This window comes from Aplidium turbinatum, chromosome 17 (genome assembly GCF_918807975.1).
Source record: "Aplidium turbinatum chromosome 17, kaAplTurb1.1, whole genome shotgun sequence".
Lineage (NCBI taxonomy): Eukaryota > Metazoa > Chordata > Ascidiacea > Aplousobranchia > Polyclinidae > Aplidium > Aplidium turbinatum.
The window spans coordinates 8,429,229-8,454,595 of NC_137488.1; the positions used below are offsets into that span (position 1 = coordinate 8,429,229).

Consider the following 25,367-nt stretch of genomic DNA (forward strand, 5'->3'; position numbering starts at 1 on the left):
TTAGCAGTTGTGTTTCATATACAGTAGGCTATTATCATAGTTGTTTCTTTTTACTTTAGTACAGAGACCTCTGCAACTAAATGTTGCTAGATTAAATTTTATTAGGCCTACATTATTATTTATAAAATATTGTGGGCGAGGATGAATATAGTAGGCCTACCATACTTTCATCGCCTAAAAAGAGGACACGTTTCGCCAGCAAATAGACTTTTACGCTTGAAGAATCGTTTACATCATTTTTATTTAGATCATTACAGTAGGCCTACGCAGCAAAAGCTACCAAAAAAACAACAAGAAATCAGATTGACTGAACGTTTAACTTATTTTTTCCTATTTTTAGTGCTTCCTTAAGACAAAAAATGATTTTATATTATTAAGAGTCAGCAAAAAGTAAAAAACATAACTAATTTTTAGACAATTTCAGTCAGACAACCATAATCGCAAAAATCTGCAAAATGTGACAAATCAGGCACGATCTCCAGGTAGCCAAGCCTTAACTTTTTTCAACAAGGAATGGCCAGCCTCAACGAAATTGTTATGTTACTTGCAAGAAATATGATAAAAAACAGTAGGCTGCACAAGTGCACATAACCATTAAGATGCTAAAAATGACGTGCACTAAAAATCTGCCTTTCCTAGCAAAGCTGTAGGCCTATCCATGTCACGATTTCTTTTGCTGGAGGTTAGGTGTTATACACATTGCACTTATAGACATTCGTTTCGATTTGTTTCAAGTAACAAAGGAAGTAAACTGAGTTGGTAATTAACAATGTCTAAAAGCGTTGTATCAATATAAAACGTATGTAGGTAAAAAAATAATTTTTGTGAAAGTGTAAGCATGGCCTTTAAAATGTCGTTTAATATCTTTATACAGTGAACCAGGCAATGAACGTTCAACAACAGTTCCTTAAAATGCGCCAATTTCTTGTAGAATTTATAAATCAGCATGTTACATTGGTAGCCTATGCAAAATGTTTAGAAAAATACTAGCCTACAAACCTTCGCTGAAACGTCATCAAGCAATATAATCCCGTTGAAAATATAAGCAAGAAAAACAAAACTGTCAAAAAAGAGGACATTTGAGCATTTTTAGTGTCCTCGGAGGACAGTTCATTTAAAAAAAAGAGAGGACAAATACTTTTAAAAGACGACATATGGTAGTAGCCCTAGAATATAGAAATCAATTATGGGTCTCAAAAGTTTAGTCTAGGTATAATATGCCTTTTTACCCACAATTTGCCTGAGAAATCTACATTTTTAAGCTTAGCCCATATGTTTTAAGCTCGGGAAAAAAATGCCCTGTTTCCCATCATTTACGCGCGAAAAGTACCCTTTTTAACATAACTCTCGCCGTAAAAGTGCCCTTTTTTGAACATTTGCCCACCTAGTCCCAATTTGTGAAAAGATGCTATGACTTAGGCTAAATCATATTTGCTGTGCAAGCTTAGGCTAAGATTGGGCTGTTCGTAGAGATGATGTTTGTCGAAACGAAACAAAATTTTTCGCAAAGAAACTGAATCGAAACTAAATCAAGGCTATGAATTTTATGACGAAAAAATCGCTGTTATATTTTGTGCCAAACTCTCGTTTGCTTATTGGCAAATCGTTTTGTTTTCAATTCACAACGAAACGAAGTTGACAGCTAAAAACTTCTTGACCTATCCTATTGAAACGCAAAATTAAAAGCACCTGTGGTGTGGTTCACTGGACTTGGTTCTCAACTTTTTTGTCTTAGCGGTGGTGCCTTCGAAGCGGACGCGAACCCTTAAAATATTTTTGTGAAAACAAATGTTCCATAAGTTTCGAGCGACACGCAAGAGTTTCTGAACTCGCGACGCACTTATGACGATTAATGACATCGACGAAGTTATGTTGTGAGCTATATGTTGGCTCACACAGTGCCGGTCTTAGGGTATTTCCGGCCCTGTGCGGAATATGCTTTGCGGGCCCAATGACAATGTTCAATTCAGTAGCGTAACTAGGTATTTTGAAAGGGAGGGAGTGGTTTGACGGTCGGCGGGCGAAGCCTGACAGCGGGATCGCCGAAGGGCCGAAGGCGACACCCAGCGGCGGAGGGGTCTGGGGGGCGTCCCCCAGAAAATTTTAAAAATTACTTTGAATTCGGGGCATTCTGAGAGCATGTTCAAAATTTGGGTATGAATATTACTGTAAAATGGTGCTGTCCGTTGGCATAGCAAAAGGATAAGATCATGCATTCTTTGTCATTTTTCGGAAATAAAGCTACAATATGTAGAGTCTGGATGCAACCTATTTCGTCCCCTGAAAAATTTGTACCCCGCTTTCGTACCCTGATATCGGAGTAACAAAATCAAATTTCGTCCCCTGAAAAGATCGAGAGAAATTTGAAATGTTTGCGGCAACTCCTATCAGCGACTTCGGCTATGTTGTTTTTTTTTCTTGATCTTTTTAGGGTACGAAATGTTCAGGGGATGAAATAGGTTGCACCTGTTGAGTCTCTATGTTTTCTTGTTGCTAATTCCTTTGTTGAATTCACTTATTGAATTTTTCCATTGGAAATGACAAAATTACTGCATTTGTTTGAGTAAATTGCGGGCCCCTTTATTTACGGGCCCTGTGCGATCGCACGGTTTGCACACCCCAAAGACCGGCACTGGCTCACAGGATAAAAAATCACTAAGCTGTATGCTGATTTATTGTTTTTCAATAAATTTTATCAAAAATTAATGGAATTTTGCGATTGTTACAAAGAATTTCTCCCTTTTGTCATTTGTAATCAATATTAATATAGGCTAATAATCATTGTCATGGCAAAACTGTGAGTGGAATCGACTGCTGACTAACGTTTGCATTTCTAAGCTAAGCATTGGTCAACAATCTGCTGTCTCAAAAGAAAGAAGTAAGTTTAACATAGCCAACATAATTTTAAAGATTTAACTCGTTTATATCATTTTCTTTTAATTACGAAACCGAACCTAGATGTCCTTTGAAATTTCAAGGGCGTTTCGTCGCAGCCTACAGTTTGAGAATCACTGTATTACACAAATAAAACACAACCAATTTTTAAATTCAATTTGTAATTTATCAATCATGCTGCAAAGTCGAAAACTTTCACGGACCCCTGAAATAGCTTTGCGGAAACTTTGGGTTCCGCGAAACCCCGGATAACCGCTGCTATAAGGTCAGTTTTAAAGCCAGGCTGAGGTTTATAGGCTACCTGTTGAATATTGCAAACTCAATACGACGTTTTGTACTTTCTTAATGACCACTTTTGGTTTTCAAGATAAGTGTGGATTTTCAAAAAAAAAAACTTGCATTATCCCACTGTAATTTACGGTAATCGGTGTTGACTGAAAATCGCTGCCTTTTAGAAAAAGAAGTGTATGTCTAAAAATGTTATTTTGTACTTTTATCTTTATAATTTTAGGCTACTACACAGTGCAAAATCTATTGCTACATTAAGATAAATTAAATAGGCCTACTTGGTGTTGGTACTTCAAACCAAAAAAAAGCATTATGAGCTAATTAACTCTGTTAACACACATTTTTGAAATTTTTATTGTAAACTATTATTTAACCTTATTTCTTGACTTTAGTTATTTATCTATTTGTTGCAGTCCTCTTAACTTACTTTAGCCTATTTTTGCTGAAAAGTTTTCATATATTCCGGCTGATTCAATTGCTTCTTGAGCTGGATCTATCAGCCTCGTGCGACTGCAGTCTAAAAGAAATGCTGATATAGGCTCTTTGAAAATTTTGGAAACGTTGATCTACCACGAGTTGGTTGACAGGAAATCGCAGTTCATCTCATCTGCTGTTGCGTTTGCATGTTTGCATGTCTGTTTCACGTTAGTCTGTAACTTATTCTACTACCGAAAGAAAAAATGCTTAAACTCTTCAAAAAAACTTGATTTCAATTTTGTTTCCTTTTGAAATATTTTCCTTCTGAAAAGTTTCGTTTTAAATTAGAAAAATGTTTTATTGTGGGACCCGAATTTCATTAAGTAAAATTTTAATTGACCAAAAAAAGCTTTTACGATTGCCGCCTAATTTATTGTTTTTGATTATTTTTTCATTGGAAACAACAATCTAGAACTTTAGAAAATGAATTAAATCTTAAATAAACCTCACTTGATCTGACGAGTACAAGTCCTGATCCGACGGTTTTGGAAGTTTAAAAGATGTGAACATCTTTGCTTCCTGGCAACCCTATCATACACTCCATAATCCTTGGAAAAACCGAAGTCCAAATGACATGTCAATGTGATTTAGAATCTATACTAATGTCATTTTGAACTCGGGTGCACACCGAAACTATAACTCACTTCATGTCATGCATAGCCTACACATAAAGAATAAAGTCTGGTAAGTTTGTCAATAATTTAGCTGTTTTCAACCATCAATATGCTGCAAAAACTTTTGAATCCTGTCCTGATCCTGCTTTTCCGCAAAAATCTAGACCCTGATCCAGCCACTTTTCAATGATTCTGCAAGATCTGGATCCTGTGAACATCTCTGCTACCCTCGCGTAGGCTACGCCTCTGTGTGTAAACAGCAATTTTCTAAGTCTGGGCCATTTTAAAATATCCTAGATAAAGCGATTAAAGTGCGGTATTGCAACATTATAGCCAAATTATAAAACATCCTACTTTACAGACGGCGGTTACGGGTGAGTAGGCTACTCTAATTACTTTCATCGAACGGAAAATGTGAAAATGTTCCGGTTGAACAAAACTTTCGACCAACCCGCATGAATGTATTGTTAGTAACTGTAGATTGCCGCTGATTTCTTACCATTTGTAGCGCTAAGCGTTGTCTATTTTAACTCCATTTCGTTGTGACCTATTCTGATACATTTTAGCTAAGTTATAATATGGACCCTTGCTGGGAGAGTTGGGAAAAAACTATTTCGTTTCGGACCCATTGTCTTGATTTTGTTTCGAAGTAGTCCTACGAGTAATTCTGTTTTGTTGTCAACTTCAGACAAAAACGAAACGCTCGAAATGAAACAGAAACTCACGAGAATCCACAAACGCAAACAAACCACCCTGAAGCTTAAAGTAGGTTCTTCTTCTTCTTGCGTTTGAGGCCGCCACAGATCACATTGTTACATCCAGGCGCAGAAGCCAATGGATTGTGTATTCATCGAGCGTTGTTAGGTCCACATGTCTATCTTGTGGTTGGTATACAGGACATTGATAGATAATGTGGTGTGCAGTTTGAAAATCTGAGCCACACGCACAAGATGGTGAATCGGCGAGGCCCCACTGGAACATGTTGCTGCTGAAACGGCCCACTTCAGTCCGCAGGCGATTGAACTTCACCCATTCCTTCCGGGGTAGTTCTGCTCCAGGTGGGGTGTTGGTATTGGGAAGGACTGTGAATTGGGTTGGTCTCGCAACTTCTCTCCATTCACGGTTCCAAACTTCGGAAATGTGGAAATTCGATTTGCAGATAGCTGCAGCATGTCGGGAGAACGGGCGTCGAGATTTCAAGCGCAGGGGCTTTTGGGAGTGCGAGTTTAGGACAATCTGGTTGAGGAGGTGGTCATCCCTTGACATAGCTTGTAGGACCAGACTACGTACGTGGTTTTCCCTACGAAGTCTACCTGGGGCGATGCCTGATAGTACCGGCAGAAAATCAGTGGGAGTTGGAAGCAGGCAACCGGTGATTATTCTCATGGTGGTGTTGAGGGCAGTGTCAATTTTGGAAGTGTGTACACTGCGGCACCAAGTGGGGGAAGCATATTCGGAGGTGCTGTAAACAAGTGCAAGAGCACTTGTACGGAGTGTGGATGTACTTGCACCCCAGGATGTTCCAGCTAGGCATCTCAGCAAGTTGTTGCGTGTTGATAGCTTAGCATGGAGGGCTTCAGCATGGTGTTTATAGGTTAATTGTCGGTCGAGCTTCACTCCTAGGTAGGTGGGACACGGGTTGTGTGGGAGTGGGTTTCCGTTGAGAGAGACTGACAATTGGCGCGTAGATTCCATGTTGCAAAGGTGAAAAGGTGTGACGGTGGTCTTTGCCAGGCTCAGTTTCAGCATCCACAGCTTCAGGTGGTCTGCGATTTGGGCCATGTCATCTGTCAGTGCTTCCTCTACCACATGCCAAGACTTGTCAGAATTGAGTAGTGCCAGATCATCAGCATGGCCGTACTGGCGTGACGTAGTCTCTAGAATGTCACTAATGTAGATGTTAAATAGTAGGGGTGATAAGCATGATCCTTGTGGAACACCGTTTTTTAAGCGGCGTGGCCGGCTGCACTGCCCGTCACTCGTCTTAAGCAAAAAGGTCCGATTTGCAAGAATATTTGCGAGAAATCGCACTACCTTTTTGTCTGGGATCATGCGAAGGAGGTTTAGGGTTAGCCCTTGGTGCCACACAGTGTCATAGACAGCAGTGAGGTCCACCAAGATTACTCCTGCTTTGTTGCCCTTCTCGAAACTTTCCTCAATATCCTCGGTCAGCTTGACTGCTTGATGAGCCGTACAGCGTCCGTGCCGAAATCCAGCTTGTTCTTTTGGTAGCTGGGGATCAACAACTGGCTCGAGTCTAGTTAGCAGGAGCCGTTCCAGGATCTTGTATGGGACGCAGAGTAGTGATATTGGGCGATAGCTCTTGGGATCATCAGCTGGCTTGTTTGGTTTAGGTACTGCCACTACAGTTGCTTTTCGCCAGATTTTAGGTATGGCCTGGAGGGTCAGTAGGTGACCTTGTGACTTGCATTTGAAAAATTAGCTATATCATTCAAGCGCAATCTTTAAACTAGAAGGTTTCACAAAACAAAACTTCATTTCAAATTATATTTCTGGTAAATAACTTAGTTCACAAAACTTAATGCATAATCTCTTTTTTATGTCATTTGTTAGCAATCCAAATAAAGTGAACATAAAAATATTTTTCAAACTTCTGTAGTGTTGAAGCGTGAAAAAAGCCAGAAGAAGTAGTCTATGTAGGCTACTTGTTAATCATTTGACAAATTATTTTGTAAGTTATAACAATCTGTGATAATAAGATTTCACCAGTGCTGTGTCAAGGGGGGGGGGGGGGGGGGGGGAGCACAGATAACAGACTTTTATGTTTCAGTAACAACATGTTTACTTACTGTTTTAAACTGCCATTCTGATAGGAGTGTGATTCGGTCAATGTATTTTTCGTAAAATGTTTGGTGCATAGTCACTTGTAGTAAACTAGTGATTTAAATGAAGTGGTCATGTGGTAGTAATGTGAGCAAGTTAGTTAGTGGTTTTAGCATGCATGTTCTTTAATATCAGTAGCCTATTCTCTAGTTTCGATCATTGGTGTTAGGAGTGTGGTTATGGTTGTCATTCAAATGTTCTTTCAGTCAATAGTCTTTCGGCTCTTTATTGTTTGTGGTCCGATACAATGTTCGTAGTTATTTTTGAATATATGTTTTTTGCTTTTAGTTTGTGTAATAGGCTAGGCTATTCTCTAGTACGGTACCGGTATTCTTTTTGTTTGGTGGTAGGCCATTAGGGATGTGGTTGCGAGTCAATATTTTTCCAGTCAATGGTTTTTCGACTCTTCATTCAATGTTAGTAGGCCTAGTTAGTTTTAGCATGGAGGTTTTTTGCTTTCAGTTTTCTCTAGTATTATTTTCGTTTGTTGGTGTCAGAAGTATAGTTCGGTCAATGTTTTTTTTTCGTAAATTATGTGGATCAGAATCACTTGTAGCAAACTACTGATTTAAATGGAATGGTTGTATGTGTAAGTAATGCTAGCAAGCACAAATGGGACAGTGTTGGTAGGTGAAGTTGGTAACTTAGTGCTAATTGTTGTGCCCTTGTAGCCTACTACTGTATTAATTTAGCAGTCAGGTAGGTTTATTTGTGCATGATCTTACAAAGAAGTGGTTTAAACCTATAGGTTTACCAGGCAAAACATAATAACCACTTGGAAAAAGTGTTGAACCATTCTTTTTGCTAAAGCTAATTTTTGTTGCACCCCAAACCAAAGTGTTTTGCTCTGCCACGCCTACCTAGCCTATTTGAAAATAATAGGTTAATAAAATTTCGAATAACTGTAATTTTAGGGAATAATCCCTTTCAAATCTAAGCAAATTAAATCTCCTACTTTGTCAATTCTTGTCCGATTAAAAAAAAACTAAGTCAGTTTAATAATGAGCATGCCCAATTTTCATGCTAGCTTCTACTTACTGTGTGATACTGTATAAGTTTTGGGTTGAATGACCCTAGTGTTCATGGCCATTGCCAGCGTTTTTGATTAAAAAGCTTTAATGCTTTTAGCTTTCATTCCGAGCAAAGGAAGTGTAGCTATGACATAATAGACCTGTTTTTGCTATTAGCCTAGCCTACATTTGTGTTGCTTTCCAAACTGGTTAGAAAGTCTATTAAAGTGGACCACCTTTCCATATCGATGCAGTGAAAATGCACACTATGTTATCATAGATTTTATTGCCTTTAGGGGCCTATAAAGCCTATGAAGGGTTTTACACAGCACTGGATGTCACTAATTCTCAAAACTGGTTATGAAGATTGAAGAAGCCAATATACAGTAACAAACAATCAGATTTTGTATAGACAGTAGGCTTTCAGAATTACTGATGGTTTCTAATTTAAAATCTTCGTTTGAACGTCTGGTGACGAAGGTCTATTTTTTACCACTCAAAATTTTGAGGTTGTTTCGGATTACTCTGGCTATTAGGCCTACAAAGCACCAAACTACATTATAACCTATTATCTCATCACTCAAGAGTTTCCACTAGCCCCAGTCTAGGAAGGTACCTCTCATTTGATGCGTGGTTAGGCGAAAAAGCTTACCTTATGGCTTACAATCATCCATGTACAATATTATACATTGCTCTATCTATCTAAATAACAAACCTAAACTTATAATTGTTGTGGCTTGCTAAAAATATGAAAATACAAAACGTGTACGTAAGACTGCAGTTGGCCTCTGTCTTAGAAAATCAAAATGCTTTACAACCAAACCCAAAGGCCATGCCTCACCCTATTCCACATTTACACAATGACTTAGAACCGCATGGACCGAATGAGATATTGCGTGGCTAAAATGAACCTGGACAAGACCAGTTCAAGCCAGTCTTTTCACATTTTGTTCATTGATGCGCTCTGTATAAGCTCTCTCATCTGTGTGCCTGTGTTACGGATAATCCAAGGATCAAATGACAAAAAGTTTATTGAAAATTTTATTGGAAACCTACCAGCAATGCAGCCGAATAGCGACAAAAGACATCACTTCGACGTCAGAACAATTATAAGCATCACACATTTGCTGGCGTTGAAAAACTTTTCTCGTCCTGAGAAAGGAGTTTTTTTTGCAAGCAAGAAAATCGTAAATACAGATCGACTAATTTCACGATCAGTTGACAAATCAATAAATAGACTGAATAGACTATTGAACTTCGTAGGCTACAACAGAATTATCACTGCTTACAATTTCAATTTTTGCAAAACCAAAATACTGTATGTGGTGCTACACAACTTAAAAAGTTCAGTAGCCTACATTGTATACAAACAATCGCTTGCACGCAAAAACACACAAATACAGAAGCTTGTTCACGTTTACACCTCATTCGCAACATACAATGAACACAATAGTTAAATTTTCCTCTTCTGTAATACAACTGATGACAAACAGCGTCTCATCACTCAGCGGCGATTGCTTTTTTGTTGAATAAAGTCAAGTTTGATTTCAAAAAATAGTTTCAATGAAAAAAAAACAGTCACCAACATCACACCTATGTATTTTTTTGAAGAGGATTGCCATGATGTTGTTTACACGAGCAACAGGGATGAGAAAACGGTTAATAATCCAGCAGCAAACGAGACCCGGAAGACACTTCCACCTGTAAAAATAATGAATTTCTTTTAGAAATAAAATAAACTCTTAAAAGGTTCTGCAGATTTATGTGTACTGAGGTCAAAGCATAGAAATTGCAAAAAAGCAACGTAATTATCCAAGTCAAAGCACGAAAAAGCACCAACTTGGCGATTTCCGTCTAACTAGTTTGCAATCTGCCTCGGTAAAAAAACAACGTCTCACTTAAACCTCAAAGTGCTTTGTTTATTTAAGTAGCAGACCCGATGCCACGCCCTAAGGTGTGTGGCATCGGGTCTGCTACTATTTGGCGAGTCCGATTCGGAGAGTTTCCTATTCGGCGACAGCCTTTTTCGGAGAGTTCCCTATTTGGTGATTTTTTGAAAATCCAACGACGCCTTTTGTAAATCCAACGAGGCCTCCTGTTTATTTAGAGAATTTTGTATTTTACTCCACAATATCGTTTCAACGTATTCAGACATTGAATCAATGCAAATACGAACTGTTAGGCTAATTGGGTTCTTTGAACAAATCGAATGGCTTTTGTAAATGTTGCTCAGGTACAACCTATACCTGGTCAGCAAAATTTCCCTTTTGTACACAATTTCAACGTCTGGCGACGTTAAGACGATGTAATTTCCTTTACATTACATTCAAAAGTTTTGTTCACATCAAAAATTCTTTGACTGTTTTGAGTTACAGCATCGTTTTGTGAAAAAGGTTGTTTTGGTGTAAAATATATTTGAAATATCATATAAAATCAACAAGTAGCTTATTTAAAAAATGAATGACATGACTAATGACATAAACATGACGCAAAGAAGGTGGATGACGTAGGATACATTTCAATTTTATGTGAGCAAGCATTTTTCGCTCGTCGTCGTGTGAGCGTCTGGGGCCGAGGGTCTATCCTTTTACCACCCCAGATTCACGATGTTCCCGGACTACATTGGAAGGCTACTAGAGAGCAGCCAGTCTTTGGTTTCATCATCCATGACACGCAGACCTTCCACTCCGTTAGGTGGCTTGAAGATGGAGCAGTCATTGATGATGTGGTCTGCGGTCTGTTCCTCGGCACCACATTCACAGGAGGAAGAGGCCATTCCCCATTGGTGCATGGTTGAGCGGAAAAGCCCGCGCCCGTACGGAGACGGTTGAGGCGCACCCATGCCTGTCTTGGAATGCTTTATAGGAATGCAAAAGAAAGGATATTGTGGAAGAAAACACAAAATTCTCTAAATAAACAGAAGGCGTCGTTGGTTTTATAGAAGACGTAGTTGGATTTTCAAAAAAACTTGCCGAATAGGAACTCTCCGAATCGGACTCGCCGAAACGGGCCATTTCGTGTGGCATCAACTCACCTTTTTGCCTGCAATGGCTTTGTGTAAATACACCTCAGAAAACGTTTTAGAAAAATCAAATAAACTTTACCTCTAACAGGATAATAGAGCCATTTTAGTCCTGGAAATGCCTTCATGCCTATAATTTTTGAAAAAAAGATTTTTAACAGCACTCCAAGTTAAAACTAAATTTGAAGTTTCAATTAGCCCCACAATGAAGGACAAAATACGCAAGTAACTGATAAGGGTTTGACAATCTAACCAGAGACATGTCAAAATACCCTTTTTACCCTATTCTTAACTCATTTGATGAGATTTTAACATTCCTGGATTTTGATTATAACTTGAAAGATTTTATCAACAGTGTGATGACAACATTCGCAAGAAAAAGTGACAAAATATGTGTGATCGGTATCATACGAAACCTTGACATTCGTTTCATGCTCTTCCCTAAGAAGTCTAGCATTGAACACTCTAAAGTTCCAACTCATTTTCAAGTGCTTCTTTTAAAAATCTGGGTTGAAAAAAAAGAAGATTTTGAAACCTTCCTGTTAAAGATTGCCTTTCTAATGCTTGGTTTAAAGCTGAAAAAGAGGAAGTTGCCAGTCTTTCGGTAGTATATGACGTGTCAAATTGTCTTATGACTGGATGCTGAAAGAAAAATAAGTTTGTGAAACACCTTTCAGATTGTTGTAAATGATATTATATTCATCGCCCAATCAAAGAAAACGAAAAATCAAATCCCATTGGTGGTTCCTTGTTTACAACAAACTTTCGCTGTGTGACATATTTTATCCCATTCCATATAGGCTATCTTGCTTCAAGTGATAGCTTGCATTCTTGTAACATTATCACGGACTGCGTGCTATTCAACAATACGAGTATTCTTAATTCAGTGCAAGCCATAGGCCTACTTTGTCGGCCCTTTAAAATTCCTCACAGATATCGCTCAGTTCACCATCAAGGCAAATTCAGCGTCTAAACCTAAACATTTAATGCGAACCCACCAAGACTCGCGAATAACGAAACGCGGCTCGTGTCTAGAAAACTATGGACACCTCTGGTCAGTAGACTTCTTTGGCAGTATTTTGTATGCTTATTATTCTCAATTTGTAGTTTGTGGTTAGATTAAACTGAAAACCAACACACATAAAATATGACCATAAAAAAGTCAATTCTCTTCAGAATTGTTAGACGCAAGACTATTTTTACGACGAAAAATCGTCATATTGCCCTGCAAGTGGTTCTCAATTGAGGAGGAATTTCTCGATTTCATGGATTTAGAGAAGGCATTGTTTCTTTATATATTAATCTATAAATTATTCGTTTCCAGTAGGCTATAAGCATTCATATGTCTTTACTTCGACGTTGGTTCTTTGGTAGGCTGCTTAGTGGACTGTCACATCTACCACCTTGGTTTTATGAATGAAAGTTATAAGATAGCTAGGAAAAAATTAACATTTTATGTATATGGGTTTACGTCTGGTGGTAAAAACATTTAGGTTACATTGACGGGAGAGCAATGTTTGTCTCTAACTTGAAACAGCATGAACTAAAATGATATGTGTTGCAGTTATTGCACGCTCACGCTTTCCAGTGTCGGGCTGATGCTCTCACTACTCAGCCATGTAGACAAATTGAAAATAATCAAATCTATTGACCAAGATATCCACTGCATTTTCATATGGTGTATTACGCAAAGACATCTTCAAATGTTTTATAAGTTATTTCTCAAATCATGCAAGTTTTTGTGACACATCACGTGACCTTCTGCAGGGTGTCATTATGCAACGACAAGTAGTTTGGAAAACTCCGGTATGACTGCAGTGGCTGATTCAAAGATGCAACAGCACTACTAAAGGAGTTGGTTAGGAAAAATGTTCAACCTTCAATATGCGATCGGAGATATCCTAAAACCGCGGAATGGCCCGTTTCAGCGAGTCCGATTCGGCGAGTCTAATTCGGCTAGTCCGATTCGGCGAGTGCCCTATTTGGCGAGAGCCCTTTTCGGCGAGTTCCCTATGTAGAGTAACATATCCAAATCCTTTTTAATCGGCTTTGAGCAAAAAATTTGATAGCAAATTTAGTAAAGGTAGGTATTTCTATCTAATTTTGTCAAAACACACTTTTTCGATTTTCAAATAAAGTGAATACTGAGAAGTTTGGATATTTACCAGGAATATTACGTATCTTTTCTAGCAATAATTGCAGCGTTCATCTGATGAATGCGAAAGGAAAAGCAGAAACAGATACGTTGTTTATTGCTTCACTGACGTTTTGCGCATCATGGCAATGCGCATCTTCAGAGCGAATGATGTACAAAAACAAAATTTCGGATTTATATAGCCTACTGTAGTGGCAACAAAAAAAAAAAAATTAATAAACAACAATTTGTGTGTGTAATGCAATGCAAAGTCTTCTTATATAATTGTAACGACCAAAAATCTCTTTTCTATGTAAAACTGGGTTACTTTAGCATTGTCGGCTTGTCATATGTGATCTAGGTGATAAAAACATGCAATTTCGACGTAAATCACAGGCTCTTTGTTGTGCGTAGACTGACTTGAACTTCAAACCAGATGAAACCATGATCACCTAGTTCACAATCACAGTTGTACCGTTTCAGTACGAGGAGCAGTTGATATCTGAAGGCGAACTGCTTTAGAGTGTCAAACACGTGCATTCCTGTTGGTATGGTCGGTAGGCTACTACATTGATTCTATTTCGAAAATGTAATGCTGACCTGGGTACACACGATGCATGTTTGCGCTTCAATACATGACGCTATGACAACATTAACTGGGAACACACATAAAACAAGCAATCAACATGCAGAATTAGGAACAAGCCGCATGAAGCGAGACAATGATGATTTGGTAAAGATTCGAGCTTGGATTGAAAGGCATAACCCCTTCTATGAAAGTGAGCCTTTACTAAGAAATATTGCAACAGGAGTTACAGCAACAGAAGGAGATGGAATCAATTGTGATGATGCAGAAAGTGTTGGTGAAGCAATCCAGCATGAACTAGACGGTGTTTCGTATTCAGAAGCAAAAATTAAGAAAAGAGATCAGATCAAGACGCTGAAAGCACTAGAGATTGGTGTAAGAATCGACAAGGAGAAAGTGCATGTCGACCCATTGCTCCTATTTTCCAGGTTGCTTGTGCTGATTGAGAGAGAAGAGGATATACAAAGCTATTTCCAATATGAGCTTGCAGCCGTTTCTACCTCGCTGTTTCAGAATTCGATGATGCAAAAATCAAGCAAAGCAAAACTGGGACAGGCTTTAAAGAAAGATGTTACATCCTCCACCTACATACGGGATCAATCATTTCATATACTGGATGGAGGTGCTCTGCTGCGTAAAGTAAAGTGGCTCAAAAATCGTCCATATTGATCAATTTTGGATCAATACACAAAGTATGTAAACAAGAAATATGGACGATCGTGTATAGTTTTTGATAGATATGATAATGGTCCCTATGTAAGAGATCATGAACACAAACGAAGAACAGGGAAAATGAGTGCCTTTGTAAGTTTGGATAACTTAGAAATGATCCCAACATTCAACCAAGAAGTATTTTTGAAGAACGAGCAGAATAAATCACAGTTCATATCTTTCCTATCAGACGAGCTGCGAAGAGAAGGTCATGATGTTCGAAACAGTTTGGGAGATGCGGACACTCAAATCGTTTCAGCAGCATTGTGAGTATGCAGAAGATAACAACAAAGATGTGGTTGTAGTAGCGGCTGACACTGATATTCTAGTGTTGTTGATGTTTCACTGGAAAAATGGTATGCATCTCTACATGCTTTCTGATGCTAGCAACAAAGGTGACAAAGAAATCTGGAAAATTGAAGATCTGGTCAAATCAACTGGAGATGTCATTACAAGTCATATTTTGTTCGTCCATGCTTGGTCGGGTTGCGATACTACGTGTGCATTGTTTGGACAAGGTAACCTACAATTTTTTTTTGGCAACTAGGAACTTTCATGATAAACTTGGTTTTACTTGCTTGAAAGATGTAAATGTGACTTTACGAAATATTGTATTTAGATAAGCCTTATCGTATTCTTTTTAATATAATTGTACACGATCAACATATTCGGAATTGCCTTCGTTCTTTACTAATTTTTCGGTTAAGCTATGCACAGGCTACTTATATCTATAATCTTTTATGTCAGGAAAAACTAGTAGGCTACCCTGAAGAAGTTTGGGAAAAGGGAGGTGTTCCAAAAAACTGCTAAAGTAGGCTATTCGAAGACGAAACAGCCACTGCAGAGGAAGTAGAACAAAAAGGACTTAAATTGTTAATGTTTAGGTAACTTAAAAAGTTACATTAGTATTATAACGATAATGTCAAGTTCCTACCACCAAATCATCAATAAAAGTTTAAGAAGTGTGTTCAGTTTAATATACAATTTTTATCTTTTTAGCTATGGTGGGAAAGAAAACTGGGCGATGAAAGATTTGCGCTACCATCAGTTTATGAAGGCAGCAGCAACATCTAAAACGACAATCAAGCCACAGTCTCTCGCTCCAACCAAAAATGCTGCAAAGTATCATTTTCTTCGAATCCATCTGCAGGTGATTGAATGGAAAACACTGAGGAGCGTTGAACTAATTCCGCTCGATTGGGGCTGGAAATTATCCAATGGGAGTTACGATCCTATTCTGACAGATTTGAGTGCGGCTCCTGATAACATTCTTCGCTTTGTACGATGTAACTGTAACGTCACTAAGAAAAGTCCTTGCAGTACCAACGTTTGAAGCTGCAGGCGGCACGGGCTAACATGTGTTTCTGCGTGTGGTAATTGCAATGGAGTGGATTGTGAAAATTATGACAAAGACGAAGTTTCATCAGACAAAGACAGCGTTGGAAGTGACGAGGAAGCGGATAGAAACATATTTGATGTTGAAAAATAAATATCAGATTCAAATTTGGTCAAAATTATTCAAAATCTAGCTTTTTTGAAGTGTTGGTTGCAAAAAAAAAACGATTTACAAGTCAGGAAAAGAAATCATGAAAACAAAACTTTTGAAACAATTTTAATTAATTTCAAACGCCTTCTACTGATATGATATGTTTGGTTTGACATGTAGATTATTGTTCATAAGTATTTGCAAAGATTGATATTGAATTTTACTATTTACCTTATAACAGTGATATTCGTGATCGTCCATAAAACATTCCTTTTAACCAGTGCATTATGACGCCATTGCTACAGCAAGTATTACAATTTTTCATTGATTTTCTAAATGCTCTGAAAGGTTTACTCAAGTAAGTGAACACAAAACAATATGCACATTGCACAAACCAACGATTGCATTCACTGGAAATTCTCGATTGTCAACATTTACATTTTCTGCACTAGATGGCGCAACATGTGTTTTAAGTAGCCCATCACTCCCCATTAAACTTATTGTATTCAACAAAGTAAAAAACGGAAAGAAAAAGTGGCTTTACTGGGAGTATTCTTGCATTCCATTCATTCCCTAGTATTGAAGAGTAATTACGATATTCCAATTATTCTTATGACGTCATCATGACGTCACATCCAGAATTTTTTACCAAAATGTTCTCACAAAGCTACAGATTGCGATATTTGAAAAAACAAATCAGAAATCAGTATGGAAGTATTAGAAAAGATGATTATAGTTCATTTCCGTTAGGGGGCGCTAGACGCAAATTTTAAATGCCCCCCATTCCATTTGCTCAAAGTCGATTGAAGAGGATTTTGGATATGATGATCTACAAAAAATTTCGCTTCTTTTGGTACCAAATTTGTTAAGTTACGAATTTTTTCCGGGTCAAACCCTAATATGACTATTGACTACACTATAAGTAATAAAAACTTGCAAGCAAATCAAGAGAAATACCGGTAGCTTAAACCAAAAAAAATTCGGCTCGCTTCGCTCATCTGGTGCGCCATCACATTTTCAGAGGTCTGCAAGTGCGCCCTGAGGTAAAAAAGGTTAAGAAATACTGGTCTAAGAAAAGGAATAAAAATTTTCAAAATCAGCACAGGGAAGAATATGCATCAAAATAGGTTGGGAACCACTGAGCAAAAGGTAAGTTTGAATCAAAAAATCTGAACTGTAGCGTTTTTTTTTTTACAAAATCGTCGCAGAAGCAAGTAGGTGTGATTGGACCAAATTAAATTTTTTCAGAGGCGCCTGCAACATCGTAATGAGTATTGGGTATAACCTACTCAAGAAATGAGCATTATAATAAAACTGTCTCAGCTCCCAAATTCTAGATTTTTAATCATTACACATGTAACGTCTGCAGCCGCTGAAGTAATGTGAAAAAATAATGAAGTTTTTTGTAGCTGGGTTTGTGTTAAAATGCATTCAATGTATCACCAACCTGACGTCGTGGTCACTTTCAAGGTTGTGGCTACTGTGTTATCGACATTTTTTCCGTCATCATTTTGAGCATCTGCCTTGGTAGAAGCAGTGGAGGTGGCAGTAATAACGGAGGTGGTAGACGCATCAACTTGCTTTTCTGCCACAGTGACAGTAGTGCTGTCAGCGTTTTCGGGGACAGCGGTGGTACTTGCAACTTCTTCAGAAGCAACGGTTTCGGATTCGTCAGCTGCGGTGGTGGCAACGACATCACTTCCACTTCCAGAAGCCGATCCTACCATTGCAGTGGTCTCATCTGCGTTGGTGCTGGTAGCGAAAATTGCTAACAGAGCAATCATCAGAACAAATCCCTTCGAAAAAATAATGCAGGATTTTTCATTTGCATTGATACATTAAACAACAACTAACTACAGCTTTATCGTTTTATGCAATTGGTTTCACAGCTTTTCGTGTTCAACTGAATGATAATATTCGACTTTCATAGGAAAATATTTCAAAAATCGTGATGAGCTACTTTTATAGGCTACATTGCTTCGAAATTGGAACGCTTCGAGACGATAGGCTACTACTACAAAAGAAAACTATCCTGAACATGGGTCAATGGTCGGTAAACTCTTTTTGCTTTTAAGCCATCCATCAGGGATTTGTTAGGGATGCCGTTACCTTGAAGTTGTACGAAAGTTTACACGAAAACTGTACGAAAGTGTATATTAAACCATAGCCTACTTCCATAAAGTGTTACAACTGGGGTTATACTTTAAGTGCGTTTTCAGACGTTTATTGCGCAAATTTCAAAACTCAAAAATAATAATGCAAATGCAAACCCAGTGCAGCAGATTATCTCAATCTATGCTTTTATAGTGCGACATTGTCATATGCAAAATTGTTATGAGTAATCTATAAACATGAACGACACGATGTATGAGGTATTTCGATAACGAAAACTTTTTCGCTTTTGATCTCCAATTTTGTGGTTGCTTGTTGTGGACATTACAAGAACTAATGAGCTATTGTCAAGGAAGTAGGTTACATAGCTATACAAAGTCATCGTTTGAGGCTTCTCTACTGAGTGCAAAAAGTAAAAATCGTATAGTAAGCTACAACATTGGCAAAGAGCTTCTTTCATTAACGGCAATTAAAACATCTGCGATTGTTTGCGATGAAAAGAACCCAAAGAAATGCGAATGATTGATTTATCAAATAATACTGTGACAAGGGGCAATTCTGAAATTTGTAAGGATCAACGCGAGAATTTATGTCGGAGCATTAAAGCAAGTTTTAAATGTTCTATTCAGTTTGATAAACAACATCAACGAAGATTTACTCTCTTTTCGCAATTACTGCCTGTAGACTATGCTACTACGGCTGCAAGTTGGAAAATGGTTTAAAGTAAAAGTGGGGGTTCGCCATGGCTCAGTTTTCAAACCTCTCTTTTAGACGAAGTAACAAAGGATGTCAGAGAAGGTTTAATAAAGGAATACCGTACTTAAAATTACTTATATTAGAGGTAGGGGATAAAGTGTGACCTTCTCAGATTTTTCTCTGTCCACATTTTTGGAAAGTATTTGTGATAACTATCAACAATATGCAAAAATTTTTGAAAAATATTTATTTTTCATCAGTACCGTAGACACAATTTTTAAAATTTTGACCATATTTGTGAGAAAAAACGTAAATTTCGGCTTTCTGCGTGTTTTGATGAATTCATAATTAGGAGTCTAGGTCCTCTAAGTCTACATAGCTACATGCACATTATTATGTTACGTTCCACTTGAACCACTTTATTCTTCCGCACATCCCTAATTTTAATTTGACCTTAGTTGACCCCTAGAGCAGAGGCATGACCTTTCGTTTCGTGACCTTTAAAATAGTGAAAATTCCTACATTTATGAAGAACTAGTTATAAAGTTGAGTTAGCCCAGGGGTCCGCAAATAGTGGGTCGCGACCTAAATTTGGGTCACGAGACCATCCACGGTGGGTCACAAAACAGTTTAAATTTACTATCAATATAACTTGTATAACAAAAATAAATACAATCATACACTCTTTGATGTGCTGAGTTTCGTAGAAAAAAAATGTATATATACTTTCGATTGTAGTACAGTAGCCCTCGCTTATTAAGCCTACGGTTATAAAGTCTAAAAGACACTTTGGGCCAGGACATGAAAACTCTCTCAGCTTATCCCCAGAACTGGCGACTGAAACACAGCGAAACCAAAACTGTGGCAGAAGCTTTCCACCTACACAATCGGGAAGTTGATCGTGAGCTACATGTTCAAAACAATGGAAAACCTCTGTCTTTCTGTCCCGAACGAAAATATCTTGAGAGGGATACTGGACAGATCACTCACATACCACCACCATTTGGTGTCACTGCGCAAGAAACTGACATCCGGCGCTGCGCTACTCAAGCGCCTGGAAGGCTCCATCTGGGGGCGAGGGCTGACACTTTGCGTATAGTAGCCTTAGCTCTTGTCTACTCTTCAGCAGAGCACTGTGCAGCTGTTTGGTGCCGCAGTGCTCACTGCCAAAAAAAGCGCCCTGCGCACAGTGACTAGATCTCTGCGTCTCACACCCTTAGACAATCTCACCATTCTCGCTGGCATCCAACTTGCCGAGCTTCGTCGCGAAGAAGCCACTTTGTCTCTCGGCCGACAGGCACTGGAGCCTAACATCTTCTCCACCACAACCAGACGATTTCTGCTCCTCCAAACGAGCACCCTTGTCGAATGAAATCCTGACATCCATTCGTGGCAGCCGCTCAACTACTGATCAACGAAGCTGGTGAACAAGACATCTATGCAACTATTTGGGTAATGGACAGACCATAAATGGAATTCTGAATGGAAGTCAAATAGCCTACCATCACACTTCATCCGTTTATCTCCGAAGCCAACATATGCCACATCGGCCTGACACTACAAAAACAGACATGGGTGGGCTTCAACTGTCTTTATACGGGCGTCGGGCTTTTCCGCTCAACCATGCAACAATGGGGAATGGCCTATTCCTCCTCCTGTGAATGTGGTGCCGAGGAACACACCGCAGACCACATCATCAATGACTGTACCATCTTTAAGCCACCTAACGGAGTGCAAGGTCTGCGCGTCATGGATGATGAAACCAAAGACTGGCTGCTCTCTAGTAGCCTTCCAGTGTAGTCTGGGAACATCGTGAATCTGGGGTGGTAAAAGGATAGACCCTCGGCCCCAGAAGCTCACACGATGACGGTTAGTAGGTCCACCGGCTTATTTAGCCCAATTTGGTCCATTCTGGAATTACTGAAGGTATAGGAGTGGTAGAAAATTGTCTCCCGCTTAATAAGCCCGAAATCGTCCAGTTCCGATGTGGGCTTAATAAGCAGACGACCGTATTGAATTTGATATTAAATTGCAAAATATTTTCTTCAAAATTTTATGCTTCTAAAACGTTTGGGTCGCGAAGGCTTCAAACGATTGTTTTTTGGGTCGCGCCAAAAAGTATTTGCGGACCCCTGAGTTAGCCTAGTTAACAAAGCAATCACCTTTACTTATTGATGATGACTGAAAAACTGAATCTAGTTTTTGTGTTAGGTGATAAGTTGCCATTTTTATCGGAAACCGTTATTGCAATATTATCTTATGCACCTGGTGGATCTCCAAAAAAAGATAAAGAAACGAAGCTTCAGAGAGAGGCGATCAATGCATATGTCGTATCAAAAATTAAAAACGCATTTTTATCTTTGAACTTAAAATAAAAAAGATAAAAATGCACTTGAATTTAATGTGTATATTCTAAAAGTGACTTTTTTCCAGGCTCCGTGCATGCAAGTGTGAGTTTCATGCTACGGTACCCAGATTCCTGCTACCGAAGTGTGAAACTCACATTTCCGTACAAGGAGTCTGCTACCAAACTGTGAAACTGTAACTATGGTACCCGAAAACTGTTATGCAGGATGTGCAGGGTGTGTTTTCACACTTTGGGGAAAGGAATCGGGCATGCAACCGCCGTTTTCACATTTGCCCCCCCTCGAAAGTTTTGTTACCGAACTTCCATTTTCTAGCTTCAATTCCAGGAAAAAAATGGTCATGGTCATACATCCGAGAACCGAAGCTTGGAAACTAGACCGGCGTACCCGATTTCTTTGAAAATTGAGGCTGCTATATATTTTGAGTTGTTGGTGTGAGTTAATTGTATACTGTATATCATTGAAATTTAGCGTGATTTTTCGTTTCGCGAATTTGATGAAGATAATCTTACGAATGATGTCTACTGATGTGTATTTGACGGATTTTATTATTTTTTGAAGTTTTGAGGCCGTACAACCAAACTGTTTCCAAAAAGGTTGGACACTGATGTTTTTGACACTACCCCCAAAAAAATGTGTTGTATCCCCTACCTCTACTTATATGCGGTTGATCTGGTAGGTCTACTTCTTGGGGACAACTGGCTAGAAATGGTTTGGTTAGTTTGGAATCTTTATCCTCGGACTGACAAAGCCTTGATAGGTTATTTCTGATAGTTTTGTATACATATAAAAGCTTTTGGTGCAGGGTCGGTTACCGAAGTTGATAAAGTGAAGTTTTCCGATTGTTATTGCCGGGGAATTATTCCATCCACTAGGTGCCACTAAATGGAGAGCAGTCCTGAAATACGTTGCTCTAGCGCACACTCCGAGAGTTAAACCAGCGCCGAGTGATCTTAAGTCGAGCGCGTAACCACTGAGCTAACTGGCTGAAAAAGCGATATGCTAAATGGAAGGACGCATTAAAATCAAAGCTTGAAGATAAGTTGCCAGCAAAACAAAACGATTTCATAATGGTCGTCGTAGGGAATTTTGAGTTGGCATAAGCAGGAAGATAGGAATTTGCGCAGCCAAGACGTCATGGCGGTGCAGCATGGAGTAGAAGTTCGGGGCAGGTGTTATCGGGACCAGGAGCCTTACGGGTCTTACAGAACAGTCACCTTCACGCGGTTCCCCCCTGTAAGTAGCATCATAAAAATGCGAAACGAAGACTGTCAAAACCACACCTCTACCCAGAACGCTCAGCAAAAGTAATTTAGCACCGATACTCAAAAATAAATTTACCGACGGTATCGGTACTCAAAAAGTAATTCGGTACTGCTCACTTTTGACAATCATACACACAGGTGTGTGCAGAGACAGGCAAACTACTTCAGTGTGAAGAAAAGAGTTTAACCACTGACGTAGAGAACAAGCCATTGTAGGTGTGAATCTCCATCCTCAGACTGAGAAACCCGAAGATAAAGAAAAACGTAGCCTACAGCGTTCGCTGAAGTTTTACAAAATAACGGAGAAAAACGTAAAGGACACCACAATGCAAACATACATAAATGGAAGTGATTGAATGATTTGTAGTTGTAAAGCAGACTCATCAGGCCCAAGCCACAAACTATATAGGCTACATTTAAGATTACTAGCAGCTTAGTTCAGAGAAATAACCGAGCCTGTGAAGTTTTATCATTGTTGTTTCCTAAAAAAAAAATTTTCAATCTATAATGTAGGCTACTTACAGTTTTGGGATACAACTCCATCTTTTTCAGCTTTGTGGCCTACTTTGTTTTTGTGTATAGTGTTTGATCTTCGATGACACTAAGCTGAAGCTTATTAAATGCAAGATTACTTTACCTGAAGACTGAAACTAACCAAGATTTTTTTGCTACAAAAACATTTTACAAAGATAAACAATTGTTATTTAACAATTACATTATGATGCAATAAAATTGATGAATAAAAAAGAATAAAAGCGTTACTAGTAAATTAGACCCATAAAACTTTTCTGTTTTTGTGAACCGACCTAGCAATCTGTCCGCTTGAAGCGGTTGACTGTCTCCTATCATTACTATAAGCCTTGTTACTCAATGCAACGAACAGTGTACCAATTTTTTAGTCATAGATCGATTTCGCTATCACAGTATGACCATAGAAAGAAAACACCATGCTCTCCTGGGCCACATCGAAACGGGCTTTTGCCGGAGGATAGGTTTCTTTTATGTCCGGTTTTCTTTCTCCATCATATTATTATTATGATGACTGCTCATCCACATCAAGATTGAAACTGGCAAATTCAATCCACAACACTTTTCATTAGGCTGTCATTCATTACTACACGTGTGCTTCTCTTTGTTGCATTTTTTGCTGTTTGTTTTTTGGGTTTTGTGGCCGTGCTAACTACAGACATGTAGCCTACTACATGATTTACTATTCAGGCACGTTTTAAACCTTTCAAGGTTTTGCCACTATTTCCCATTCATTAACGTGCTGCTAGGTGTAGGACAGGTCTATATCGACTGTTGTAGTTAGTATCTTTTTCGTCCCGGACGCGTTAATGACGAAAAATAAAATGAATGAAAATGTCAAGAGCAAAAATAATACAATTTTTCAAAGGTTTTTAGTTTAGATATAAATTGTGGCGTAACAACTGCATGTTGCGCCATCATAGAAACAAATTATACATGTTACGTATCTTCATTAGTAATTACGTAGTAGTCAATTATATAATTTGTTTAATTGTTTCCATGATGGCGCAACATGCAATTGTTACACCACAATACCTAAACTCGAAACCTTTGAAGAATTTTATTATTATTTTTGCTCTTGACATGATCATTGATCATACTGAGGATGCTGTGATAGCGAAATCGATCGATGATTAAAAAATGAGACGTTGAGACTGAAGATACTATAAGTTTATAACCATAGATAGTAATCTCTGCTATGACCATAGCGATGAACAGTACATACCGGCAGCAGCGTTGACATGGGGTTCAGGTAGGGCCGTATTAACCTCTCCCAGGCGGAGAAGCCCACGGCTAATTAGGGGTCCACTCATTGTAGTCTGTTTAATATTTGTTGACTGTTTGAAAAAACTACTACAGAAGCTCAATAATGAATAGCTTAGATTCAGAGGCTCTTAACCGGGGGTGCTCGCATCCCTTTGGGGTACGAGAGCTTGTCCTAGGGGGTGACGCAACATTAAATTATTAGTTTTAGTTATAAAGCACTAATTAGAGAGTCATGATGTTTGTGCCTGCTTCACATAAAAGCAAAAAATCGATTGGATCCTTGACATGCGAGTAGCACTCAGCACCAACTCACCATGATTCGATGCCATCAACAGAAAACAACAGCAAAAACGTCACTGGACCCGTTGGTTAACCACCACTACGAAGAAACTACTTCGCATTTTTCACACAACTAACGAAATAAAGGTAGTTTCGGAGCTAACTGCTGATAATTGGGAATGCAAAACTCGACGTCGTGCCTGCTTTTTGCTATCTTGGTGACATGACTGGGCAGTCAGCAGGCCCGGATTTAGGAGGGGAAAGATGTTGCCCCGGCTTCCTTTTGAAGGGCCCTCAGAGGTAAAAAAAAATGTGATTTTGTGTTATTTTTTTCTTTCAGCCTTTAAAATTTCTGCAAAATGCCTCATTGATTTTGACATGATTCCCTTTCCAGCACCTACCGCAAAGTATTCAGAAAGACAAGCAGTTTCTCGGGAGCATTTATTGAAGGATTGAATCTTGCACCACAAAAAGATCACCATATTTTCTAATAATATGTTACAACAGCACAGAATATCTGTAACAATATGCATCGTTCAACTATAGTAGGTATGCCTATGTTGTAGTAACTTATACGGAAATACATGACAATAATTTACATTTGGGCTTGTGGGAATGCTTAGACTAAAGTCATAAAAAGCCATTTTGATGCTTTCGTTTACCGTTCCTATAAAAAGCCAAATAAGACGATCGTCCCATGTGTTACATCAATGGTTTTCAACGTGGGGGTCGCAAGACGCCTGAAAATCCAGTGCATATTTTTTAATTCTTTTTTTTACCAGGAAAGA

The 25,367-nt window shown here is 38.7% G+C and overlaps 1 protein-coding gene across 1 annotated transcript; it reads right to left on the reverse strand.

Moving 5' to 3' along the window:
• Positions 1-9,141: 9,141 nt before the first annotated feature.
• Positions 9,142-23,165, reverse strand: LOC145786615 (uncharacterized). The gene is made up of 3 exons (XM_082598304.1): positions 23,029-23,165; positions 17,515-17,863; positions 9,142-9,829 (listed from the first exon to the last, which is right to left on the reverse strand). Exons 1-3 carry the CDS (start codon positions 23,047-23,049, stop codon positions 9,759-9,761), a joined length of 441 nt encoding a protein of 146 aa, XP_082454430.1. The 5' UTR covers positions 23,050-23,165; the 3' UTR covers positions 9,142-9,758.
• Positions 23,166-25,367: the final 2,202 nt, after the last annotated feature.

What these genes read in the sequence shown, in the direction of transcription:
- LOC145786615 (XM_082598304.1), bottom strand. Translation starts at nt 23,049, where the DNA reads ATGGAGTTGTATCCCAAAACT. An exon ending in TGGAGTTGTATCCCAAAACT is followed by an intron (nt 17,864 to 23,028) that starts GTAAGTAGCCTA and finishes ATTTTTTCGAAG; the next exon opens with GGATTTGTTCTGATGATTGC. An exon ending in GAAAGTGACCACGACGTCAG is followed by an intron (nt 9,830 to 17,514) that starts GTTGGTGATACA and finishes TTATTTTTACAG; the next exon opens with GTGGAAGTGTCTTCCGGGTC.